This window comes from Canis lupus, chromosome 18 (genome assembly GCF_003254725.2).
Source record: "Canis lupus dingo isolate Sandy chromosome 18, ASM325472v2, whole genome shotgun sequence".
NCBI classification, from domain to species: domain Eukaryota; kingdom Metazoa; phylum Chordata; class Mammalia; order Carnivora; family Canidae; genus Canis; species Canis lupus.
This window is the reverse complement of record NC_064260.1, coordinates 9569220-9594524: the sequence shown is the minus strand read 5'-3', so window position 1 is coordinate 9594524 and position 25305 is coordinate 9569220. Positions and strand designations below refer to the sequence as shown.

General features: G+C 39.0%; 1 protein-coding gene across 2 annotated transcripts in view; it reads left to right on the top strand.

Moving 5' to 3' along the window:
• The window catches only part of SUGCT (succinyl-CoA:glutarate-CoA transferase), a 713960-nt gene that overhangs the window by 164324 nt on the left and 524331 nt on the right, over positions 1 to 25305 (top strand). For both annotated transcript variants that reach the window (XM_025449593.3, XM_025449590.3), the window contains one exon: positions 6311 to 6406. In XM_025449593.3, the coding sequence (XP_025305378.1) occupies positions 6311 to 6406 (96 nt within the window). The remainder of the gene's footprint in view (positions 1 to 6310; positions 6407 to 25305) is intronic.

Below are 25305 nucleotides of genomic sequence, written 5' to 3'. Positions count from 1 at the left end.
AGTTTACTTTCTTCCAAAAATCCAAACCCCTATAAATCCAAACCCATAGTTTTCTAATTATGAGGAAAAACACACACACACAAAAATCCCCATTGAGGAACATTCTCCAAAAATACCTGATCTGTACTCCTCAAAACTGTCAAAGTCATCAGAAAGAAGGAATGCATGATAAACCATTACAGTTGAGAGTAGTTTAAGGAAGCAAAGACTAACTATAATGTGATAGGTACCCTGAATGGGGATCTCGGAACTGAAAAGAATATTAAAAACAAAGGAAGTCCAAGCATACGGATTTTAGTAACAATGCATTTGTGTTGGCTCTTTCATTGTAAAACACGTATCATACTGAGGTAAGATGTTAATAATAGGGGCATTGGGATGAATAAGTCATGGGGATGAAAGGCGTAGTAGGGGACAGAGTCCGTGGTACTGTAACAGCACTGTATGGTGGCAGATGGTAGCTATCCTTGTGGTGAGCACAGCATAAGTATAGAGAAGTTGAATCACTCTGTGGTACACCTGAAACTAATGTAACATGGTGTCCACTCAAATTTAAAAATTAAAAAGTACAATCAAGCAGAGAGGAAAAAATAAAAGTAATAGGAGAACTGGGTATGGAGTATATGAGCGCTCTTTACCCTCTTGGTTAAGGTTCCTGTAAATCTAAAGCCATCCTAAAATAAAAATTGAAAAGATTGTAAACATTTCCCTACATGGTGCTATATTCTTCTGTTGTATCATCTGGGATGCTTACTTTGTCTGCTGTTACATGTAGGTATCCATTATATATGGGTCTTGTAGTTTATTTAACTTACCCCTGTTTTGGGGGGGTACTGGCTCTGGTAGTTTGTACTTGCCTCATGGGCCATACCTATGATTAGAGGAAGGGCTGTTCTTGACATGGGGCCTTACCTTCCTGTGTTTTATCTTATTTCTCATTTCTTCTCTCATTTTATCTCTCTATATTTTCCCCTTAGGGAATGACTTTAAATACTTTCTATATGCTGCTGACCCCAGCCCAAGTGATGGTCTTGTGGGCATCTCCAATTCAACACATGCAAAGGTGGATTCTTATTTGCTTTGCTTTCACCTTGTTCCTCTCTCTCTCTTATTTCTGTTAATGCCTTCAGAACTCACCCAGATATTCAGGTGGAAACCTGGGAATTAAGCGTAGTTCCTTCCTCTCCTTTACCATTTTATCTCCCGTCCTCCTAAAATAACAGTCTTTCACATGTTCTGTCCATCCTGTCCCTAACAGCTATCTTAAACAGGCTGATTTGTCTCTTTCCCCTGCCACCAACCTAGTCTGAGCTATTATCAGCTTATGCCCGGACCTTCACAATATCCATAACTGGTCCCCTTTCTCTCTTGTTTCTATTCAGTCTGTTCTTTGGATTTAATTGCAAATGCAGTGGGAAGCCCTGTGAGTCTTTGAGAAGAAGGATAATAGGCTGTAATTCTTGATTTTAAAGTGCTCATCGTGAGGGGTACCTGGCTGGCTCAGAGGCTTTGATTTCGGGGTTGTAAATTCGAGCCCCACATTGAGTGTAGAGATTACTTTAAAAAAAAAGTGATCATTCTGAAAGCTGTGCAGAGAATGACACCTTACCCATGACCTGCAGGAAGTAGCATGATCTCTCAACCTCTCCAGTTTCATTTCCCATCTCTTTCTTGTTATGCTTCAGTTACATTGGTGTACTTTCAGATTTTTTTTCTCACTCTATCTTTTTTATCCCCCTGTATGCCACTCTCTTACTTGCCTTAGGGCTTTCACACATGTTATTCTTTCTGTTTTTAAACTTCTCCCCATGGCAGTTCCTGTAACTGTTTGTCTTCTCCACTTTTCTTAAGTCCAATGAGGGCAGGACTACATCTTTCCATTTTCATTTGCATACCCGGTACCTAACATAATGCCTTGTACAAAGCAGCACTCCCTATTTATTGAATAAATAAATGAATAATTACTGTTCTCATTTGTGCATTAAAAAAAATTAGTGTAGGAACTCTACAGTAGGTAGAGAACGTATGAAGGGTTTTCAGTACACAGTTGTTACCCTGAAATAGATCCCAATTTAAAAGAAGGGATAGGATCAGCTATGAGTAATATTGTAGCACAGAGGAGGGCACTGTAGTTGTTGTAGTTTAAAGTTCTGTCATTAACCAGCGGTGTGACCTCAGACAAGTTATTTCCTTCTCTGTTTCTTTCTTCATCCATCTCTAATATTAAGGGGTTTGGCTAGATTTTTCCTGAGGTTTTGGTTCTCCAATCTGGTGTGCAGTTAAAGATGCATTGGTTAAATTATTTTTTTCCCAGGCTCCATCCCTGGAGAGTCTGATTCAGTAGACTTAGGGTGTGGTCCAGGAATTCTCCAGGTGATTATGATGCATAGCTAAACTTAGGAGCCACTCATCTAGATCCTCTCAGCTTTGCCATCTTATAAGTATAGTTGTAGGACGAGGCAGACTCTGAAGGTGCAGCTGGAATTAGGCAGATTAAGGTGTTGTCTTTGTTCAGAGGCAGGGAAAATAGTTTTTTTGCTTGGATGGTGAGGGGGACTTAATGGAAATGGTGATGTTGAAATGGACTTTGAAGAACAGACGGGGAGATGAGCAGGAGTGAAGCATGATTGATGTTCAGCCCAGCTTAGTTGGAGGTCAGCATATGTGCAAGGGAACAGGAAGGAAAATCTACCAGTTATGATGTAATGGGCCAGAGTTCGAGTGTTGTTTTCCCCACTTTACCCGTCATACTTAGTTGTCCTTTCGGAGATGAAAGATTCTATTATTGCAGCTCGATCCTCATTTGGTAGAAGTGAAACATGTGGTGACAGACACCATGGGGCTGCTTTGGGAAATAATTGGGTGCATTCTTCCTCATGTCTTTTGGGGCTGTGCCCTTTGAGATCTACTTTGACCACCCCATTGGTTTTCTGGTTAGACACACAGAATACCACGACCCTCTATGTTATCTAAAATAATAGTTTTGCTGTCAGAATGATTATTATTAAACCAAAGTTGGCTTTTTTGTTTAGATGAAACCATATAAAGGCAACATTCTGAGTAAATTATATAGCGTCCACATGATGAAATAATGAGCCTAAGTTTAAGGGATGAAAGTAATGATCTAATGCAATATTTAGAATGGATATACAGTATGTAGTTATTAACCTAAAAGTCACATCCTGCATTCTTTTGATTTGTGGAAAATTTGTCATTAATTGCCAGGAAGCCTGATTTTTCATACATAGTCATAGCTGTTGACTTTCTCCCCCTTCTCTTGCCTTAAAATACTTCATTGTAAATAGTAGATTATTCTCAGATTTGCAATGCCCCTTTTAAACATTGGGTTGCTAAGTTTAGCCCTCTTGCTCTCATTTTTTTTTTAAATAGAATTCTTTTTTTCCCCTAAATTTGCCTCTGAATAGTTACTGACAAATCACGCTTTGTTTTTGGGTGGCCATGGCTTAAAATCTTATCTAACCTTTCTGCCCAGTGGGAGCCTGCTAGTTCTGAAATCTTTTTGTTTTTGTGACTTATCATTGTGTGGAGGAAATTGATAGAGCATCTCATTAAGAAACAGTCTGTGAGATGAGTTTTGGCAACCCATTCAAACTTACCCTAAATAGGGCTTCTCTTATTAAATAGTTGTCAAAGATAGAGCTTAGTAAGGTAAGGTCAGAAACACAGAAGTCAAAATTGAAAAGAAAGGAAGAAATTGTGGACCAGAAATGAGGCTATCAGGCTGATCTCCAGCCTACAATTCAGCCCATACCTACTTCTGTCAACAATCTCAGATCAATCTACGATTTACAGGTTAACCTGTGATCATCCAGTCTGTCCACTACCTCTTTTTTTTTTTTTTTTTTAAAGATTTTACCTATTTGAGAGAGACCATGCAAGCCTGAGCAGGAGGAGAGCCAGAGGGAGAAGGAAAAGCAGACTCTCCATGAGCAGAAAGCCAGATAAGGAGCCCCATCCCAGGATCCTGGGATCATGACCTGAGCCAGCTTAACCAACTGAGTCATCCAGGTGTCCCAGCCCACTGCCTCTTGAGGCTATGCTGATGTTAGTCTATTACCTACCAGTTGACTTTGAAATTTAAAAAGTAGAAATACCAAGCCTCTTATGATTCTTTGCTTGCAAAGAATTACCTTTATTAATGTGAATCCTTGGCCTCCAGGAGCACCAGAACAACCTGGAGAGTGACTTTCACCAGAATTTATTTGTAAGAAACCACCCCTACCTCCACTCTAACAAAAGTAGATCAGAGAAAATTCTTTGTTACAGAAAAACCCCAGATTTGAGAAAATTTCCCCAATTTCAGGAAGAGCTTTTATGGAAAAATGACTACAATTTCATTCCTGGTATCTTCTAGACTGTTACGAAGAATAATAGTCAGAGGTGTAGACCTTGGAAGCAAATGTAAGACCATTTAGTATTTTACAGATCATGTTGTTTGCTCATGCTGCCCAGGGTGACGTTGTAGACCTGCTTCTGCCTCAACCAGAACACTTGGGATATTATTATCTGCTCATATATTAGGATTTCATGCATTATTTGTTTGATACAGGAGTTCTGCTTAAAAAAATATTGAAAACCACCCATTTTGTTTAAATGCCCAATATTTTATAGAGAATGTGTCTGAAGGTCAAGGTATTTAAATTAAATACCTATAGTCATACAACTACTTGGAGGTGACAAATGAAAAACCATGAAACTGGACTTCCCATCCAGTGCATTTTTTACTACAAAATGTTGATTTGATTTTCCATTTTGAAAGACACAGAAGTGATCTGTGAAATGGTGATTAGCACTAGGCAGCCCCAGGCAGCCCTGGAATGCTCCATGGTTCAAATGCCTGAGACCAGATGGAGGTCCAGAAGTGGATGACTCAAAGTTTATTAGTTTTGCCACCTGGGCAGTACAGCCGAACCAGCTGCCATAAGGCAGTTCCAATTTCAACAGAGCAGTAAATGAACATAAAAGTGAGTGTAAATCCCAAGAATAAAGTAAAGGAGAATGTCTTCTGCTCTAAGGGGCTGCATGCAGGCTGAGGCCTATTGATAGGCCTTGTGGGAGGCACGCTGCCATGCCAGGTACAGGGCAATATCAGGTTGTATCACCAAGGCCTGAAAAACAAATCCTTGAGTTATTTCAGGAGCCAAACTCAGTTCGGGATATGTTTGACTTGCTGGCTTGGGAGATTCCCCATCACATCTGATCATCTAGGATGGGAAGAATGAGCCCATGCTATCTTATGATTATGTCATGAGGCCAGAAGCTTTCTTTCTGGAAACAATCGAAGGTTGTCATTAGGTTGTTTTTCCATAGTTTGGGACCCTTGGAGGCATGGTTATTCATGGGAACGTAATCTCCTTGTGGCAGGTCACCAGGAGTCAAGTCCATTATCCTCCTGTTATCCTCCTATGGAATTGAGTTATTGTAGGCTTTCAAGATATGTGTATGAAGTACTGCAAGAGTCAGAGATTGACCTTAAGGTTTGAGATGACCCCTTTAATAAATCTAGGGCTTTTGAAAATTGAAGTAAGTAGGATAATGAGGATATAGGGTTAGGACTAGGTTTTAAAGAGGTAGAGCACTTTTTTGTGCAAATAGGATGATTCAATAAGGAGTTTTAACAAGTCAAGTAATGTCGATCGTCGGTGCCAGTAAGAATGCTTTGGGCAGCTAGAAACAGAAGACTTGACTGAGTCGATGTCAACAAAATAGAGGTTTATTATTGTTATTTTTCTCATGAAATGAGCAATTTATTTATTTTTTATTTTTTACTTTTTTTTTGAAATGAGCAATTTAAAGGAATATGGCTCATGACTGGTTCAGCTGGTCATTTATGACACAGGCTCTTTTTTTTTTTTTTTTGTCATCTTGACAGAAAGTAAAAGGACATGGGTGAAGAGGGGAAAGGAATGTACTGGTTGCTGATGTATTTTGCTATGGTTTTTCTGCTAAAGGCTGGACCAAGGTTTCATCTATTGGGCCAACCTCTGTCTTCAGGTGATCTTTTCGAGAGCTGAATGTTATTCATATTTAGTCTCGTGCAGTAATGTAATACTGCTCTTCCTTTCTTTGTAGGATGATGCCTATATATTTGCTGATATATTTTGAGTTGCCTTTCTCTCTCTCCTTTCTTTCTTTCTTTCTTTCTTTCTTTCTTTCTTTCTTTCTTTCTTTCTTTCTTCTTTATTTTTTTGCAATGACATGAAGTGAATTCAAATAAGAACTTAGGTAGTATAACCTTCTTTTTATGATTTGTGGGTAAACTACCTTTTTTTTTTTTCCCTCCTGGTAGGTGGCATGTTTGACTCACATAGCTGCTAATTATCTTATTGGCCAAAAGGAAGCAGAACGTTGGGGCACAGCTCATGTCAGCATTGTTCCTTATCAGGTAAGAATGATACACACAACATAGGGTTGGGCTATTCTAATCTGTGGGTTTGTATGATACGAGTTTGGGAGATGATTTCCCTTTTTAAGAAAAAGCCTCGTGGGGTATTCTGTTATATATCTTTGTCTGACTATAACAAGGTTCTGTTGTTCACTTTAAATTCTGTATTTTGCACATTTCTTCGTCAGAAGATTAGTAATAGGACACTTAAAAGGATCAAAGGAAGTTGCTGAAAGTGAGTGACTTTTGGCCTCATATGATGGTTTTTTTTTTCATCCCAAAGAAGCACTGATTGTAGCCATTTTATAAAGCATGGTTTGTTCACCATGTCAATTATAAACCAAATGTTACCTATCTCAGCTGACAATAACATTCTCATAGGGTTGGAGTAAAATGAAAATTTGCATGTGACGGATCTTTATTTTCAGAGCAAAGCAGATGGTTTAGGGACTGATGCTCTTTATTAAGTGTCTAAACTTGTCCTTAGAAATTCTTGACGTTGGCTAGTGCGAAAGAATGTGTGAAAGAACTGTGATCCTTCACAAATAAAAATGAGAACAGCAACTCTAACTCTTCTTCCAAACCCCTAACCTTTGCTTGACTCAGTTGTACCATTTCCCATCAATTTACTAATATCATTGTTGTATCTTCTGTCATATATTGGAAGTTTAAGAGTAGAGGTGTCTTTTTTCATTGCTTTACACATCCAGCAGAAGCACGTACAAGGCACTGTATAAATATCTATTGAACAAAGGAGTGAATTTTATTGCAGCCATTTCCGAGCGAGTACTCTTGACAGCATGCATGAAAGCCAGCATTTTCCATTGGCCAGCCAATCCGTCCACACTGCTGCTAATCATCCTTTTAGTTTTAAGAACATTATTTCCTTCAGCCCAACTTTCTTTTCCATTTCTCTTAATACGAGTGTGAACACTTCAGTGAACCAAGATGAGTCTAGAATTTTTCCTCTATTTCTATTTATGGTCTTTTTACATGTGAGGCGTTTACTATGATTTCCCTGTAGAATGGCCTTTTGACATAGTTGTACTTGTGGAACATTTTCTTGAGTGCCTGCCCTCTTCTTCAGCAGTGCTTTTATGACCAGCATTGGTAACATGTTAGTTCCGTTTGGGGCTGAACCATGCACTTCTAGCCAGACCCACCACACTTCACAAAAGTGGCAGTTTTGAACTTTTTAGAGATCAACTTTCACCTCTTCACTTCTCAAATAGGGAATTTGATACCTGTGTTCAATAGATGGATCCCAACTCTGATCTGCCTCCTTGTCGACTAACCTTTCAGATCCTGCTACCTTTGACAGGAGAGTGCTGTGATTCCAGTTCAGGTCTTCTACTCCATCCCACCCCTTCTCCATCAGACTTGCTTCTAGCTAAAGGGTTGCAGCAACTAACTGATACTCCTCATTGATGATGGCAATCCCTTTCACAGGCATTTTAACAGAGGGAAATGTTGGAACTCGTGGGAATTCATCACTAACAATGGAAGTCCAATCTTCAGTTTTTGGTGTGTGAAGAAAGCAGTTTTGACTCGGGAGGCTTTATAGTACAATTCCAGACCACTTCACATGGGAGGTGTTCATTATGCTCTAGTATAAGGTTTATAGTTTATTTTTTGCTTGTATATATTTTTTTAAATTCTATATTTTTTAAATTTTTATTTATTTATTTATGATAGTCACACACAGAGAGAGAGAGAGAGAGAGAGAGAGAGAGGCAGAGACACAGGCAGAGGAAGAAGCAGGCTCCATGCACTGGGAGCCCGACGTGGGATTCGATCCCGGATCTCCAGGATCGCGCCCTGGGCCAAAGGCAGGCGCCAAACCACTGCGCCACCCAGGGATCCCTGCTTGTATATATTTTTTAAAAAAGAATGTCTCTTTAAAAAAACTTTGGTATAGACCTCTGTAGTCCCTCCTGAGTGTTTGTACCTAGAGCTCTGGCATCTTGGGTAAATGCTCTCAATTACGTCACTGCAAGGTAAAAAGAAATTTAGAATCTTTGGCCTTTATTATGGTAGGCAAAGGATATGGGAGACTGTGTGTGTGTGTGTGTGTGTATTCTTTGAAGACAGAAATATACTTTTCCTGCTTGAACTGTCCCGGTCACATAAAGTAGATATTGTGCTTATTTGATCTAGTTGATTGCTGCTTTATTATCTGTAAGAAATAAGAGAAGATCTACTAGGGTTTTTCCTTAGGAACTCAGAATTAATTTGTTTCCTCTTGGTGGAGGCCTGGTTCAACACTGTGATTAAGGACCAAATACAAATTCAGCTTGAATGAAGCTAGCATGCTAAGATGGATCCTAGATATGCTTCTAGACCTTGGTCTGTTTTTAATTTTTAAAATAGATTTGGGAAATATTTTTATGGGTGAGTGCCAGGATAATTATAATTCATTTTTCTATAATAATTATAGCTTTGCATCTAATTTGAGTTGTCTGAGTTTTGAGCTGAAAATCTATAGTGGAGACCCTGATGGTCTCAGGAATTAGTTAGGTACACTGCTCACTCTCCTTAATTCTTGTTGAACCCTAGCTGAAAGATCACAGACTGTGAATAAATACATATACATTTCTTAAAGAGTAGTGATCCTTGATTTGTATGCTATTTTACATACATGCAATTTTTAACTTCTCAGTTTGATCATCCACTTGTGCTCTTTCCTCCCTATTCTTTGTCAACTTTTAAAAAATGAGTTAGCTCAACAAAAGTAAAATTGAGATACTCATTTTGCTACTTGTTGACTGTATTGGTGGATGCTTTTCTGAGAATTCACATTTTTAAAATTAATTAGTTAGCTAATTAATGACCCTGAGATCATGACCTGAGCCAGAATCAGGAACTGGATGCCTGACTGATCCATCCAGGTGCCCTGTGAAAATTCAGATTTTAAGAAAGAACTTGTAGATTTCAGTCAGTGCTTCTTTTGTTTCTATTACCATTGGGCCTTGACCCTGAGAAACACCTAGCCCAAAGGATTAACAATTACATAGTATTCGTGTGTGTGTGTGTGTGTGTGTATGTAATAAATACACACATAAATATGTTAACATTTTATTTGAGAGAGAGAGAGAGAGAGAGAGAGAGAGTTCGAACAGGGGGTGGGCAGATGGAGAAGCAGACTCCCTGCTGAGTGGGGAGCCCAACGTGGGGCTCCATCTCAGGACCCCAGGATCACAACCTGAGCCAAAGTCAGAGGCTTAATCGATTGAGCCACCCCAGCACCCTGAAATGTTTCTCAGTTGTTCAAAAAATTATGATGATAGAAGGGTTTTGGGAGATGGGAGAGGAGAGTGCAGAGGAAGCAGTTGACCAGTCTTCAAAAAGAATATGTTTTATTATTATGTAACATATTTATCAGTGAGGCCACTGCCCTCTACATACATGATTAATTATCATAATCCCCCTAATTTCATAACCTGTGTATATCCAAAATTCTCTATTAAATTTCTTCAACATCCCAGGAACCTGTATTTGCATATTCTCCTCTGCTTTGTGGGCTCATGATCTCACTGACCTCTACCCCTCTCTAGTATCACAGAAGATCCATTCACAAATGTACTGTTGAAGAGAGGAGACTACACTATATATTTTCAAGGAAGATGGGGGAGATTTTTATAGATGAAACTTGTACAATCTCTGGGAGGCTTCACCTTTCTTAATCATATACTTAGGCTGTTTCTAGGGAGTTTCACTGTCCTGAAGAACATATGACTCTCCCCATCCTTCGTGTTCTTCCTTCTCTTCCCTCTTCTTTTCTGCTTCTCTTCGAGTTCAATGAATTTCTCCAGTCTCAAATAGAATTATTGTGCTTGCTAGTACAAGCACAGATCTTTGGGTGGCCACATTTATCCTAAATGCTTAACTGTACTACTTCTGTGCCCTAAGGAGCATGCTGGCATGTGGACTAATAGATGCATACTAAGCTCTGTCTGTGTTCCTGATAAGACCATATTTCTCCCAGTCTGCACTACTCCCAACAGGACTTGGGGGAGCTCACAGAGTTCTGTATCCTTCTTGTAAAACCACAGCTTCTTCAGCTATAGCGTCACCCTCATGATCAGTATAAATTTCTGAGGAGAGCAATCCAGAGGATGAGACAACCACAACTATCTCCTTCCCTTAAAAGAACACCAATCCCAGCATCCTTTACACATGTGCCTCAATCACCACCAGGACTCCAAGCCTTCCAGGCGCCTGTTAGGACCTGGACAGTCATTCCCGTGTGGCTCTGTTTATCTCTTCCTTTGACCTAGTCATGTCTTCTGTCAAAAATCTTGGTGGCCTTGTAATCCACTTAGATGACCCAAGCGACATCCTGTCCTTTCATTTCTTTAACCTCTCATGGCTCTTAATGATTTTTCTTGTTTTCACTTGGCTACCACTCAGGTGTTTGTCAGACTTTATCATGCATATGAATCTCTAAATAGAGATCATCTTAAGATGCATTGCCTGACTCCAGGCGATATTGATGCCACACTATGAGTAACAGGGTTCCAGATCTAGACTTTATTATTATTGCTGAGGGCAGCCCGGGTGGCTCAGCGGTTTAGCTGACTATACCATCTCCTTTGTATCCAACTGGCAACATCCCACTGCTGATTAAAATTAATTCTCCTTCTATTCCATGCCCACAGTCATGTAGTGTATGGCTATAAGAAAACATAGCTACCATGTTGACGACCTCACTCTCTGTTCATGGCCACCATTCTCAAGTGGTCCCTCAGCCTAACTCACAGTCCTAGAACACTACTTACACATTTATTTTCTCTCTCTGAGATGACTATTTCACTTCTTCTTTCTCCTCAGATCCTCCCCCTCTCTCCTCACCCTTAGCCAAAGATGGTTTCTTATTTCACTGAAAATTGATGCAATCATTAGAGAACTACCTCATCCTTCCTCTGCCATACCTCCCAGGCTCCCACATGTGTGCCCACTTATAGTTCATTTCATTCCCTGCTATCACAATGGATGAATTGTCCCTGTCCATATTTTGCCCACTTAAAGGTGTTGTTCCAGCACTTTATCTTCTCTATCACCTGCATTATCTATCAGTGGATAATCAGATGTCTATGTCCTTCACCTTAAAAAACCCAGCAACCTTCCTTAGACCCCCAGGGCATCTTTTCCCATATACCATCCCATTTCTCCATGCTCTTCTATTCCAAAATTCCTCAGAAGAGTTTTGGGTAGTATCTGCTGGGAAGAAGCACTAGTCTACAATTCACTTGTACTTCACAGGCCAAGGGATTTTACAATCCTCACTCCTCAGCAGTTTGGAGGAGCTAGGGGAAGTTGACTTTTTAAGTCGTTCATTAATATTACTCTTTTTAATGCTTTTTCTTGAGCCTTTCAAATGTAGGGCCTTCAAAAGAAATTTCTCCTTTAAATAGCCTGATAATTCACATGGCAATTTCTTTTAAACTTTTTTTTTTTTTTTTTTCCTGGAGTACCTTCTAATTCAAGGGATTGAAGAAAACCATTATTCAGATGATTAAATAAAATCATGTCTTCCTTTCTTCATTTCGGGCCCATTCAACCAAGGAATAGAGCAGGAAACTGTGCTATGTTATTTCTGGTATGGACATTATACTGTATATTTAATTTGGCACAAGCAGAGACTCAGACAGGCAGTAAATTCCAAGTTTGAAGAGATGCAGCACTTTGCTATCATTCCTTAGAAAACGTTAAAATGCTGTTAAATCATAACAGATTAAGTAACCTTGGGAATTTTTTTTTAACCCATGTTAAGGATTTTTTAAAAAGTGAAAAGGTAAATGATATACATGTGCCTCTTCTTATGTGACTTTTTTTTTTTTTAACCATAGTCATGCTAAAGCATTCACTGAAGTTTGAAAGTATAATTTAAACAGGCATATATCACATATTTAACTTAACTGATGCATTGCTAGTAACAATGACAATAATCATGATGGCTTCCGTTAAACACATACTAGTAACCTTTTAAGTATATATATTATATATATATATATATACATATATATATATAATATTTTGGATATATATTTTTTCCTTATTTTATATTGATGAAAGGGAGACCAAGAGAGAGAAAGCAACTTTACTGTGACCATGGGTAGATAGTCAAAGAACCTGGTTTTAATATTTCAAAATTTATTTCCTTTCCTGTTTTATCCAGACTAGTAATTCTGTTGGTGCCTGATACATTGTGGATGCCTGTCTTTTAGTTTCTTTGACAGATGGTAGGATTCTTTTAAATTCTTTCCATCATCTCTTTGACAAAGACCTATTTATTTTGATTCTAGAAGATATCAAGCCTAATAAGTGACCTTGAAGTATATCTGAATTCTGAGCTCTGGGGCAATTAATCGTAGGTTTCTGTCTACCACATTTTCAATTTATGCTTTCAAGTGACTCTTGATTATTCAGTTAAGCAACAATTTCTTGAGTCCCCTATGGAGTAGGTAGTGGTTTAATTCCTGAAGGTTTCCAGATGAGGAAGAACTGGGCCCTTGATTTCAAGGAACTTAGAAGCAGTAAATAGCAGGCACAGCTGGGAGAGCTTGAGCTTCAGAGTCAGACCTGGGTTCGTAACTTGGCTCTGCCACTTACTGTGAAATCTTGGACAAGTCTTTTCATATCCCTAGTGTTAGCTGTTTCCTGTGCAAAAAAGTGATAATGATAGTTGTTTCCATGTGTTTTGAGAGAATTAAATAAGATAGTATATACTAGGAGTTTTGTGCAGTACTTGACTCTTGTAAGAATTCAGTGGAAAGTGGCTCCTATTATTATTTCTGTAGTTAAACTAATAATTATAACTGTAAAATAGTTTCTAGGAAGCTACAAAGTAATCTCCATGAACATATCCATGGCAGCTTAGGGGCAGAGTAAACAAAGAATAAAGACACATAGCTGAGTTTCTTTCTTAAGGGAATTTCTACTTTAATTTCTTTCTTTTTTTTTTTTCTTTCAAATGGAAAGGGGAGCAACATGCTGCGGTATTTTTGTTTGTTTGTTTTTTAAAAAAACTGTTCTTAGATTTTTTAAGGAAATTATAGAGTTCAGCCATTGCCAAAATGTTGCCAGTACTTTTTTTTTAGTTTTATTGAGAAATAATTGATATACATCAATGTGTAAATTTAAGGCATATGGTGTGATGGTTTGATTTACATATATTGTGAAATGATTACTACAATAGGATCAGCTAACATCCATCTTTTCTTATAGCTACAAAAAAAAAGAGAAAAAGAAAAAGGAGAAAAAATTCCTCCTTGTGTTGAGAACTCTCTTACCAACTTCTTGAAAAAAATAAAGTTTGAGAAGAATCATCTATAGCAATATCACCTCATTGTCAAGGGGAACAGGGCTTCCAGTTTACTGAATTGTCTAGTTAATTGAGATTTAGTATAAACTCACAGTTAACAAAATGAAGCATGACAAAAATGATTTTCAGAAGTAATATCAGAGAAGCCCACAAGATGGGAACTTTTTTCTAGGAAAGATATATCTCCCCTTGAGAGCTGAAAATTGTGGCGATTTGTCCCCCACTTTTAAAAAGTGAGAGAACTACAGAGTATTTTAAACATTGTTCTTATAACCTTAAGATTGCAGTAAACTTTGATAATTTATCCAGTAAAAAATACCTAGAGGTTTATTTGGAACAGAAGTGCTGGTGATAGGGGATACATTAGATTACATCTCAGAGATTTCTGAAAACTTCTGGATTACTTCGTACTAACATGTTAGAATATTCAAAAGTCTTTTTTTTTTTTTGTAAATTAAGTCATAAATTGTCTGAATTTCTCCCATCCTCTTTGTTCTAAAGCTTTTGGCAAGGTAGCTTTTGAATATTTGCTATGAAGCTTATGTGTGCCTCAGTCCTTATGAGTTTTTTGGATTCTTGTTAAAACAAAAAAAATTTATTTGAAGATTCTGGTTGCTTTGAAGCCAAGTGGTCAGTACTTTGGCACAGTCCTAACAGTATAGATAATTGAGCAGTCCAACAGGCAGTTAAAAAAAGGCAGATAGCCAGCTACTCACATAATAGCTGCCATCTTCTGGACTTTTCCTAGAAAAAGTTCAGCTTTCTTTCATTTAAAATAAAATTTTTAAATTTAAAATAAATTAGACAATATGATGTTTAAGGAGAGCAATGTATTGCACAAAGAATAAACATAGTTATAACTATTCAAAAACTAATGTGATTTTTAAAAATCAGAACTGCCTCTAATTGATAAATATGTTTTTTTTTTTTAATATGTTTCACTGAGAGGTAAAACAAAGAGACACAAGGAAAGGCAATGTATCTTAAGGAATATATCTGAAATTCATTTAGGATCATATCAGCTTCTCTTACATTCTCAGTATTCTCAATATATATGCAGAATTGATGGGACTGTATGTTGTTTATACCTCTCAATTTTGGCTAAAATTTGATGGTAGGAATGCAAATTGGTGCAGCGACTGTTGAAAACAGTATGGAGGTTCTTCAAAAAACTAAAAATAAAATTACCATATGATCCAGTAGTTCCCAAGCACTAATTCGCAAAGATATATGCACCCCTATGTTTATTGCAGCATTATTTACAATAGCCAAGATATGGAAGCAACACAAATGTCCATCCATAGATAAATGAAGAAGATCACACAGACACACACAGACACACAGACACACAGACACACACACACACACACTGGAATATTACTCAACCATAAAAAAGAATGAGATCTTGCCATTTGGGACAACATGGATGACCAAGAGGGTATAATATTAAGTGGAAGAAGTTAAACAGAGAAAGACACATACCATATGACTTCACTCATATGTGAAATTTAAGAAACAAAACACAAAGAAAAAGACAAAAAAATGGACTCTTAAATAGAGAAGACACTGGTGGTTGCCAGAGGGGAGGTGGGGGGAGGAATGGGTGTAATTGATAAGGTAATTAAGGGTACTCTTTCAAAAAATATTTTATTTGTTTATTCACAAGACATGCAGAAAGGCAGAGACATAGGCAGAGGGAGAAGCAGTTTCCCTATAGGGAGCCCGATGTGGGACTTGATCCTAGGACCTCGGGATCACAACCTGAGCCAAAGGCAGACGCTCAACCATTGAGCCACCCAGGTGTCCCAAGGGTACACTTAATTTGATGAACACTGAGAAATGTATAGAATTATTGAATCATTATACTCTGTACCTGAAACTAATAAAATGCTATATGTTAATTACACTTGAATTTAAGAAAAGGAATAAATCACACTTAAAAAATTTTGGCTGAAATTTTCCAAGAGAATCAAATACCATTTTGAATATTCAGTTAAAGAAGAATATTAATGGTTATTACTCTTAATACTATTATATTAGTAATTGTAATTATCATTAGAGGCAACATTTATCGAATGATCACACCGTGTTGGTTATTAACTCCCTTACATATATTAATTCAGTCTTCACAAGAGCCCCATGAAATAGGTATTGCTCTCACTTTCAGATGAGGAGCCTGAGGATAGAGAGAGGTAGCTAATTTTCCCAAGGTCCCATGTGTCGTAACTGGAATTCTTTTTTTTTTTTTTTAAATTTTTTTTTTATTTATTTATGATAGTCACAGAGAGAGAGAGAGAGGCAGAGACACAGGCAGAGGGAGAAGCAGGCTCCATGCCCCGGGAGCCCGACGTGGGACTCGATCCCGGGTCTCCAGGATCGCGCCCCGGGCCAAAGGCAGGCGCCAAACCGCTGCGCCACCCAGGGATCCCTCGTAACTGGAATTCTAACTGAGGCAAGGACTCTCTACTCTGTAGGCAAGTGAGGCAGTGCCACTTACTGAAACAGGCATATTGAGTTACATTTTCTATTTTCATCCCCATTTTGAGGAAGAATTACGTGACTTTTTTCCTCTACCTATTTTCCCCTTTAGGACTGCCAAGAGTAATTGAAGAGGTATAAACAATTCTGTTGTTTACTCATGACAGAGATCCTTAATTATGACTTAAAAGCAAATTTCCATCAGGAAATCAGGTTGTACATCTTTTGGATAAATCCTTTGATTGAAGATGCAAAAACTGTTAGAATCATAACTAAGTCAAATTATAGTGAAACAGGTATCTCTTGCTCCATGTGGGTAATGAAAACAATATTGTCCTTGAGTGATCTGGGAGTTGGGGATGGTTTTAGTGATTGTGAGACTCATTGATTCTGGTTCAAACTGTGTTTCTGTGAGCATGGTAGCTGGGGGTGGGATTTAGGGCAGGAAGGAGTATTTGGGGCATGAAGAGGAGTATTCAGGAGTATGGGGTGAGGGGCAGCCTGGGGAGGAATCAAGTAGGCAGATCGCCAAGAATTCCAGCTCCATTTCAGCCAAAACAGCTCCACTTTTGTTTGTTTGCCAGTTTGAAATAAGAATTCCACTGCTTAAAAAACGACTGTCTTAGATTAATCCATTTGTCCCAAAGGGTTTTACTAGACCAGAAAGTGGGTTTTGTGCGTGTTTGTGTGTGTGTTTGGAGACAGAAAGACTGATTTCCCTCAGTGTTGATGGCTCTTAAAACCATGACCTGGAACCAAAGAATGGGTCTAATGTAGCTGAGGTGGAGGCTGTGGCAGGAGGAGTCTGCGTGGGGCCTAGCAGAGCTCCTCCACAGAGGAGAGTCTTACAGCTGACGGCCTAGTCTGGTTGTTCTGCATGGACGTCAAGGTTCTTTGGCTCAGAAAAACCACATAGGACTGGATTCTGGAAACGGTTGGATTTGGATGTAGTCACACATCCTGTTCTGTTCTTAGGGGTGTCCAGGGCAAATGTTGTTGACATTCTGAGTAGGTGTGCTTGGCACTTAGACAATACCCCACCGGCTTCCTGCTCAGGTGCGGGTTACCTGGGGGAGAAAGGAATGAGTTCTGATACGGTACAAATTACTACTATATCATACTTCAGTATTGGGCGAATAAAATAATAACAATGAAAGAAAACTTGCAAGATGTTAAGTTCTGAAGTGATCCTGTGTTGGAGACTTGAGCAAATCATGTCACAAATAAATGTGATTGTGAAGTAAGGTCTTTTCCTTCTTAGTTTTGTTTCTGGCATTTAGGACGAGGAGTACTGGTGTCAGGACTCTGCTGGACAGGAGATTGTGAATGTGCATACTGTGTTGGGCTAGTGAACTAGGAACTTAAAAAAATCATGTTAATTCACTTGGCCTAATTTTAACCTGGAAATGATTCCCAAATGTCCCTTCCCTCTTTTCTTTCCTGAGGGTAAAAGCTGGTGCGAAATGTTCTAGGTCCTTGCCACTCTTACAGGTCCATGGAGCGGTGGCGTCAGCATTACCTATAACTTGTTAGAAATAATAGATTTTGGTTTCTTTACTTGAATCGGAATCTGCATTTTAACAAGATCCTCAGGTAATTTCGATTTCACCTTAGATTTTGAGAAGCCCTGTTCTCAAGTGTGTGCGAAAGCCTCTCGGTCATTGCATTATGAGTCCACTAGATGTCACTCTTGTAACCTGATAATGGGATGGTACTTTTCAATGGGGACTTGAAAAAAAAAAAATCTGTGAATAATGAGCACATTATTAGGTGATTTCCTCCCTCTCCTCAAAGCTACTGATATTCACCTTGATTATTAAAGGTAAAATTACTTTTGTTTTTTTGGTTCAAAGTCCTGGAGAGTGATTCCTGGGAATGATTTTCATTTTGTTGAATTAGCACTCAAGCCTTCCATCTATCCCCCTCCTTCAAAGCCCCCTGTTGCTTGGGCCAGTTCCGTCATTATATAACCTCAGCACAGACTCTGCTGCAGTTGCTCTCACTGGCTGGCTTATGGAGAGAGCAGCATGCTGGCCTGCTCAGGGCAGTGATGCAGAATCAACTTAAAGGTTTAATTTCCATACGAGTCATTGAGAGCTGTAAAGAAGCAAGACTGTATCCTGAAATTAGCATTGATCTCTGTGTGATTGTTGGAGGAAGTGCAGACTTTTCTGAATTCTTGGGGTGTCTCAAGGGTGGTTTCACCAAAAAGATCAAGTTCACTTTTGCTTAGAAAGAAATGTCCCAAGTATAATCTTGTAGTATCAGTCCTGAAGATGAATATAAGGGACATTTACAAGTAACTTTTACTGTGGAGTAAAACCCATAGGGAGATGATATACTTTCAGAGACATATGAGTCTCATAGGATAAGTCCTTTTAACAACTGGTTAGGTCTGCATATTAGGAAAGGGGATTGAAAAGGTTAAGGACTATGCTATGCTTTAGAATAATCTCCCCCCCCTTTTTTTGCTGGATACCCAGCTTGAGAAAACTTAGTTCTTGAAATAAATCAAACCCTTGCAAAACTCTCCTCCCTCTGAGTCTGATGTGGTTTTTCATCTGTTTCAGTTAACAAGGGTAGCAAACAACTCATAAAGTAGCAGGTGTGTGTGTGTGTGTGTGTGTGCGCGCTTGGGTGTGCTTGGTGAGTGTATATTTCCTCTTCTTGGTCTGTGGGAGGGGCATTTAATTTATAATATCACCATATGAATGCACAATGTTTAATTTGATTTCAGTCAAGTAAATATTGGTATTGATGTGAAAACAGTATGGCGTTAGCTTAAATATAATTTTTCTTTTGTTCAAAATAATTTACTTGTAAGCTTTAGAGTTCTTTTGCAACATCATTGCAACATCATTTATTATGATGTTTTTTTTTTCTTGAAGATTTCGTATATTTATTCATGAGAGACACAGAGAGAGAAGCAGAGACATAGGCAGAGGGAGAAGCAGGCTCCTGTGGGGAGCCCAATGTGGGACTCGATCCCAGGACCCCAGGATCATGACCTGAGCTGAAGGCAGACCCTCAACCACTGAGCCACTCAAGTTCCCCTATGATGTGATTCATAATGACCAAGGGCACAAGTTAGCATTTCAAGCATTTTACTGAAAATCAATTTCATTTTTAAAAGCAGTATTGAAATTATGGAAAACAAACCTACAATGCTCATTCCCATTCCTAGCTGTGGTCCAGATTTCTACTTCTGCAGGGATAGGATTTTGTACCACCATCCCCTCTACTATTGAATTTCCTTCCCTCTTTCTTTTTAATTGTTGCTGCTGAGACTTCAGATGCTGCCAGATACAGCAGCAGACTTTAGATATATTATTTAAAAGCACGGGCTTTGGAGTTCAGACCTTGGGCAAACTGCTTCCTTTCACCAAACCTCAGTTTCATTTGTAAAATCGGGATAGTATTTCCTGCCTCGTGGGTGGTGGTGATAATTCAGCAAGACAGTGCATCTAAAGTATGTGGCATAGAGTCCGGGACATAGTGCATGTTGAGTAGATAGTAGCTCTTACCGTCATTACTTTGCCCATCCCACAGACCGCAGACCTGTGGCTTATCCCCATCTCTCACCTCCACCATCTGTGGCAGGTGCCCCCGTTCCTATGCTTTTTCTCTGCTAGAGGACAGCTCCAAGTCAAGAAGGAGTCTTCCCTTCCTCTGCCTGGCAGATGTGTGCGTGTGATGAGGGGGTAGGTCAGTGGGGAGCAGATCATTAGGGTAGTAGTGTGGTAGGGAGGACATGGATTCTTGGACTGCAACAAGGAGAGAAGTTCTTCCCATAGCCTATGCTGTGACTCTCCCCCAGTGTCATAAAATGGTGATAGAGTTTGCCAGAATTGGGAGCATTGTTAGGATTGTCAGTACATCTGCATGACGGGCTGGCCCAGGCTCCTGTTCACCAATTTAAACATCGTTTCTAATGGAAAATCGCCCTGAGACGCAAACTGCCAAATCTCAATGGAATTTCTGAAGCATATGTTTCAGCTTGCCTGCTCTTCATTATCTTAACTGCTTTGGGATGACCTCTGTGGTCCTGGAGGACCTCTAGACTGTGGGGTCACTGGAACATTGCCTGGTTAGCGGCAGCCTCACTAAGCTGCTGTGCAGAAATCCAAGGAGATCTTTTATCCTGAGAACATCTTCGTAAGAGTCTTTGCAATTGCGTTGTAAGCTGCCCTGTGGTTTCATTAGATAACATCCTGTTGATGAAGAACAATGGAGATTTTGATGTGACAGTAACTGTATGAGTACATTGCCTCAAGTAGAAGAGGATTGAAGAATTAAGAATTGTGAGCATGATACATCTAAAAAATACACTCTTGCTTTTTTTGCTAGGCTTTTGGAATCTACTTTGGATTTATTTTTACATAGTAGGTTTTAATATATATTTTTGGTAATTGTTTAAAATGCCTTCTCAAAAGACCTTACAGAGGGCATGGATCATTCTTCTTTCCCTACCATATCATTCTTGTTTCCATTGCAAGGAGTCAAATCGGTAAGTTCAGTCCAGTTCAAAGAAGGGGGGGGTAGGGAACAAAACTTATAATGGTGTTACTGTGTAGATTGCAAAAGAATCTGAGGTTTGTTCAGCAAATATAATGGTGCATTGAGGTGTTGTGTTAATGTGGGGGGCCAGAAAATGAGCTCTGTGTGTAGCAAATCTGTTAAGTGGCAGTTTAGCGTTTAACCTAAAAATTGGGAGAAAGTTGATAAGTGCAGAGGAAGCATGAGACCCAGTTTGACACAGACCTCACTAGGGCGATGCTGATGGGGTGGGGAAGGAGGAGTGAGAGGGAGAAGGGGATTCTGTGGTGCGTTGGATGAAGATGGGATGGCAAAACTATCCATCTGTATAAACAGAAAATTGACAGTTTTTAGAAAGGCAAAGCCTCAAGTCTTTTTTTTTTTTTTTTTAGATTTTTATTTATTCACTCATGAGAGAGACAGGGAGAGAGGCAGAGACCTAGGCAGAGGGAGAAGCAGTCTTCATGCAGGGAGCCTGACGTGGAACCCGATTCCGGGACTCCAGGATCACACCCTGAGCTGAAGGCAGACACTCAACCACTGAGCCACTCAGGTGTCCCGCCTCAAGTCTTTAAACGCATACTGGATATATAAACTCTAGAAGTATAAAAAAGAGTAGATAGAATGATTGGTAGCAAGTAAGGATCCCAATTCCAGTGTTTTCCCCTTAGGCTTGGTAGAAGGAGAAAGTGGGTAGAAACTGGAGAAAACTGGTACTACAGGGTTAGGAAATCTATGGGAATATTAGGGATGGATGAACTGATGGGATTATAACATTTTATATACAGAAAATGATGAAAACAATAGGTATAATAAAAACAGTAAACAAAAGTATACAAAATAATGCTGGATAAATAAGTTTCTCTGTGGGTAAGAAATTCACGCTCAATAATAATGTATTTAGGGACACTATGGACCAGTGGGTCTTAAACTTTTTTTGTTTGTTTGTTTCATAATTCCTGAGAGAAGCTGATGAAAACTGAGGAATTCTTTCTTAGAAAAGTACACATTCCCTTAGACACATATGGTTTTGCCCATGATTTCAGGAGCTTCTTAGACCTCCTAGAACCCATCCCTGAACTCTGGTTAAAACTCCCCACCAAAGACCAACCAATTAGGGTAAGGATATTGAAATTCTATTGATAACACTGGAAAATTAGACTAAATAATAGTTATGAGGGAAATCACACTCTGAGACTGGAAGATCTCACACAAATATCTGTTTCATAAGACAAAAAGTTTTAGAATTAAGGAAGGAATGGAACTATACTGGACTCAGGCCTAAGATTAGACAGGGATTGGTACAGGAAATTATCTGTGACTATTGCAATAATGCTCACAACTCAATTACATCCAACCTTCTGAAAGGGAGTAAAAAGCAAAAAAAAACAAAAACAAAAACAACAGCAACAAAAAAAAAAACAAACCGTCACATTATTATTCAGTTTTAGAGAATGAAACTAAGATCAAATCAATGTGTGCATGAAGTTAACATTGAAAGTAATATTTTAAAAAGTCTGTAACTTGTAGGAAACCTGGAAATGCTTTAAACATATTTATGGAGGGGCAGGAAAATATGTCACATACCAAAGATTAGGAGCTCATTTAAAAACTTTTGCATCCATCTCACAAAGTGTAAAAGAAGCAAAGGTAGGGTTTGGGGGGGTGGAAGTAGGCAAAAAATTGTTCAAGTGAGAACAGGGAAAGCCTCAAAGTGTGACAGGTCGGGTGTAAATAAGTCAGACTGTAAAGGAATTGAAGAAACAGCACAAAAGGACTGTCATCCAGAAATAAAAGCTTTTTTATATATGAAAGCAGAGGGTCAACTTGGGAATCAATGGGACTGCTTGATGATCAGGGTGCAAAAGACGTGCTCACGGGGAAGAAAGGAGATCTGGAGCCTCAATGAATTCTTTTGCTTTGGTCTTTGTCGAAACATAGAAATTTCCACTGTCATCGTGTCTTTTGAAGCAAAGAGGCGAGAGATGTAGTATTAGATCAAATAGTGGTGAGGGAACCGGATGGCTTGCTGGATATAAGTAAATTGCTGAAACTTTATGGTGTCCATTCAAAGGGTCTGCAGAAGCTCAATGGAACAAATAACCAAAGTATAAGATAAAGTTATTGCCACTTATTTTTTTCACTATTAGTGAATTCCACTCTTGTTACCATTCTAAGGTAGAGACCCTAAAGTCTACTGGTGAATCTCGTTCCTGTTGGTAAACTCCAAATACTGTAGGATCATTGACCACTAAGTGTAATGAGTGGAGAAAAAGCATTCTGTTTCCTAGAACATGACTGCATTGTTTGAGGAGGTACGTAAGCACCCAGAAAAGAACAATAAATGTAATTTACTTAGACTTTCAAGGAGTCAGTTAAAAGTTTTACAATAAAGCTATTCCAAATTGTGCTGCCATGGTATTAAGAAGGGTAATTTTGTCACACAGAGGTATGAATAGAGGAAACACAGGGAGGATGTGTGAGCCTGCTGTTGATGGAGATATGTAAACAGGGAAGCCCCTCCAGGGATTTCTGCTGGGCCTCTTTAGTAAACATGTTTATAGATAATCTGGAGGGCTAAGTACACAATGAAATTTTGGAGGGTGCGGGACTGAGCTCTTTTGGCTAGTGAAATTAAAAATCAGCAGGAAAGAGCTTTCAAAAAATTGTGTAAGTGGAGAAGAAAGTGACAGGGAGGCTCCAGTACTGTGAAAAGTGCTCCCCATTTAGGGAGAAACCAGACTCAACTTTTAAGATTGTGGACTCTGAATGGTTTAGGAACCTGCTTTTGTTTAGGAGCCACGAAGGGGATTCAGCACCATTGTCATTTCATCCTTCTGAACAGGCCAGCAGAATGCTGGAGGATTTTTTTTTCTTTTTTTAAGATTTTACTTATTTATGAGAGATAAAGAGAGAGAGAGAGAGAGGGAGAGAAGGAGAGAGGATCCTTATGAAGCAGGGAGCCTGATGTGGGACTCGATCCCAGAACCCCAGGATTTCAACCTGAGCCAAAGGCAGGCGCTTAACCAGCTGAGCCACCCAGATGCCCAGAATGTTGGGAGGATTCTGAAAACAAGGGTACATGTGAAGCAAAACCATTGTACCTATATGTTGTTTTAGTTTTAACTCTCCTATCTCAAACAGGAACATGAGAAAATACCTGGTTACAACTCCTGATACAGTTTTCATATATTGTTATGGGGACCAAATTAAATATATGTAAAATTGCCCAGAACCATGGTCCATGGCAACTATTGAATGCAGAGTCTCGGAGGGGGACCTGATAGAATTAGACTCTCATTGTTGAAATAAATCATTCATTCTCACTTGGCACAGGGTTTTCCATTCCAGATCCTGTTCCAGCTTCTCTCCAGCTCTGCTACAAGGAACTCACTTCTTGCAAGGAAGATGATTTAATTTTTAAACAGCTCTAATTGTCACTAAGGACTTTATGCTTAGTTGAAAGCTACCTTTCTGTAAGTTATAGAACAGCAGAGTAACAGAGAAGAAAGACCTGAGCCATCACTCCTTGCTTTATGGATGAGGATGAGGAATGTAAGGTGAAATCAAATCTCAGGAAAGCAAGCAAGTAATTATTAATTTCTGAACTCTGATTATTCAACAGAGTAATCGATCATAAAGTTCCCTACACACAAATGTACACACCTCTGTTCAGTTAATAATCACTAGACGTTTAACTCGGAGTGGAGAGTGCCCTGTGGAGAGTGTTTAGAGTACTTGGCATGCCATTCTCAAGAGTCTTTATAAAAATTTCTGGGCAACCTATTACTCATATTGACACCTTCCAGTCCCAGAATATCGGAAGTGAAGATCCCAATATCTTTACAATTGGTCTCCCTCAATCTTGAAGTGATGTAGCCTAAAATATCTTGCTGGTTTTAGAAGTGTGGCATATAAGAAGCTTTCTATGTGAAGTAATGACTATTCGTAAATACCTTTGTTTGTCTGTTTAAAACCAAGGCTAAGGGCAGCCCAGGTGGCTCAGCAGTTTAGCGCCGCCTTCAGCCCAGGGCCGGATCCTGGAGGCTCAGGATCGAGTCCTGTGTCGGGCTCCCTGCATGGGGCCTGCTTCTCCCTCTGCCTGTGTCTCTGCCTCTCTCTCCCTCTCTGTGTGTCTGTCATGAATAAATAAATAAAATCTTTAAAAAAATAAAAAATAAATAAATAAAACCAAGGCTAAGCTAAGGAGGGAGTTCCATAGTTATATGCAAGTACATGCATCTACATCAGCTTTTCACTCTCAGGTTTAGCACAAAATGTTATCCTAATTCATCTGTTACTTCCTAAGTTTATTATTGTTATATTTATTAGAGATTACCATTAGCTCACTAACTCACAGCTATTATTACATGCAAAATATAAATTAATTTGTGTGCTAGTCACTCATATTTATCTATAATAATTACCAGCATGCCGCCTGATAGAATGTTTCTGGGCAGGGTGACAGAGCAAATTAGACAGACTCTGGACTTGAATCCAGATTTTTCCAAAACCAAGGAATCATAAACCTCTTTGAAATTATGCCTGTTGTTTCAGTCAT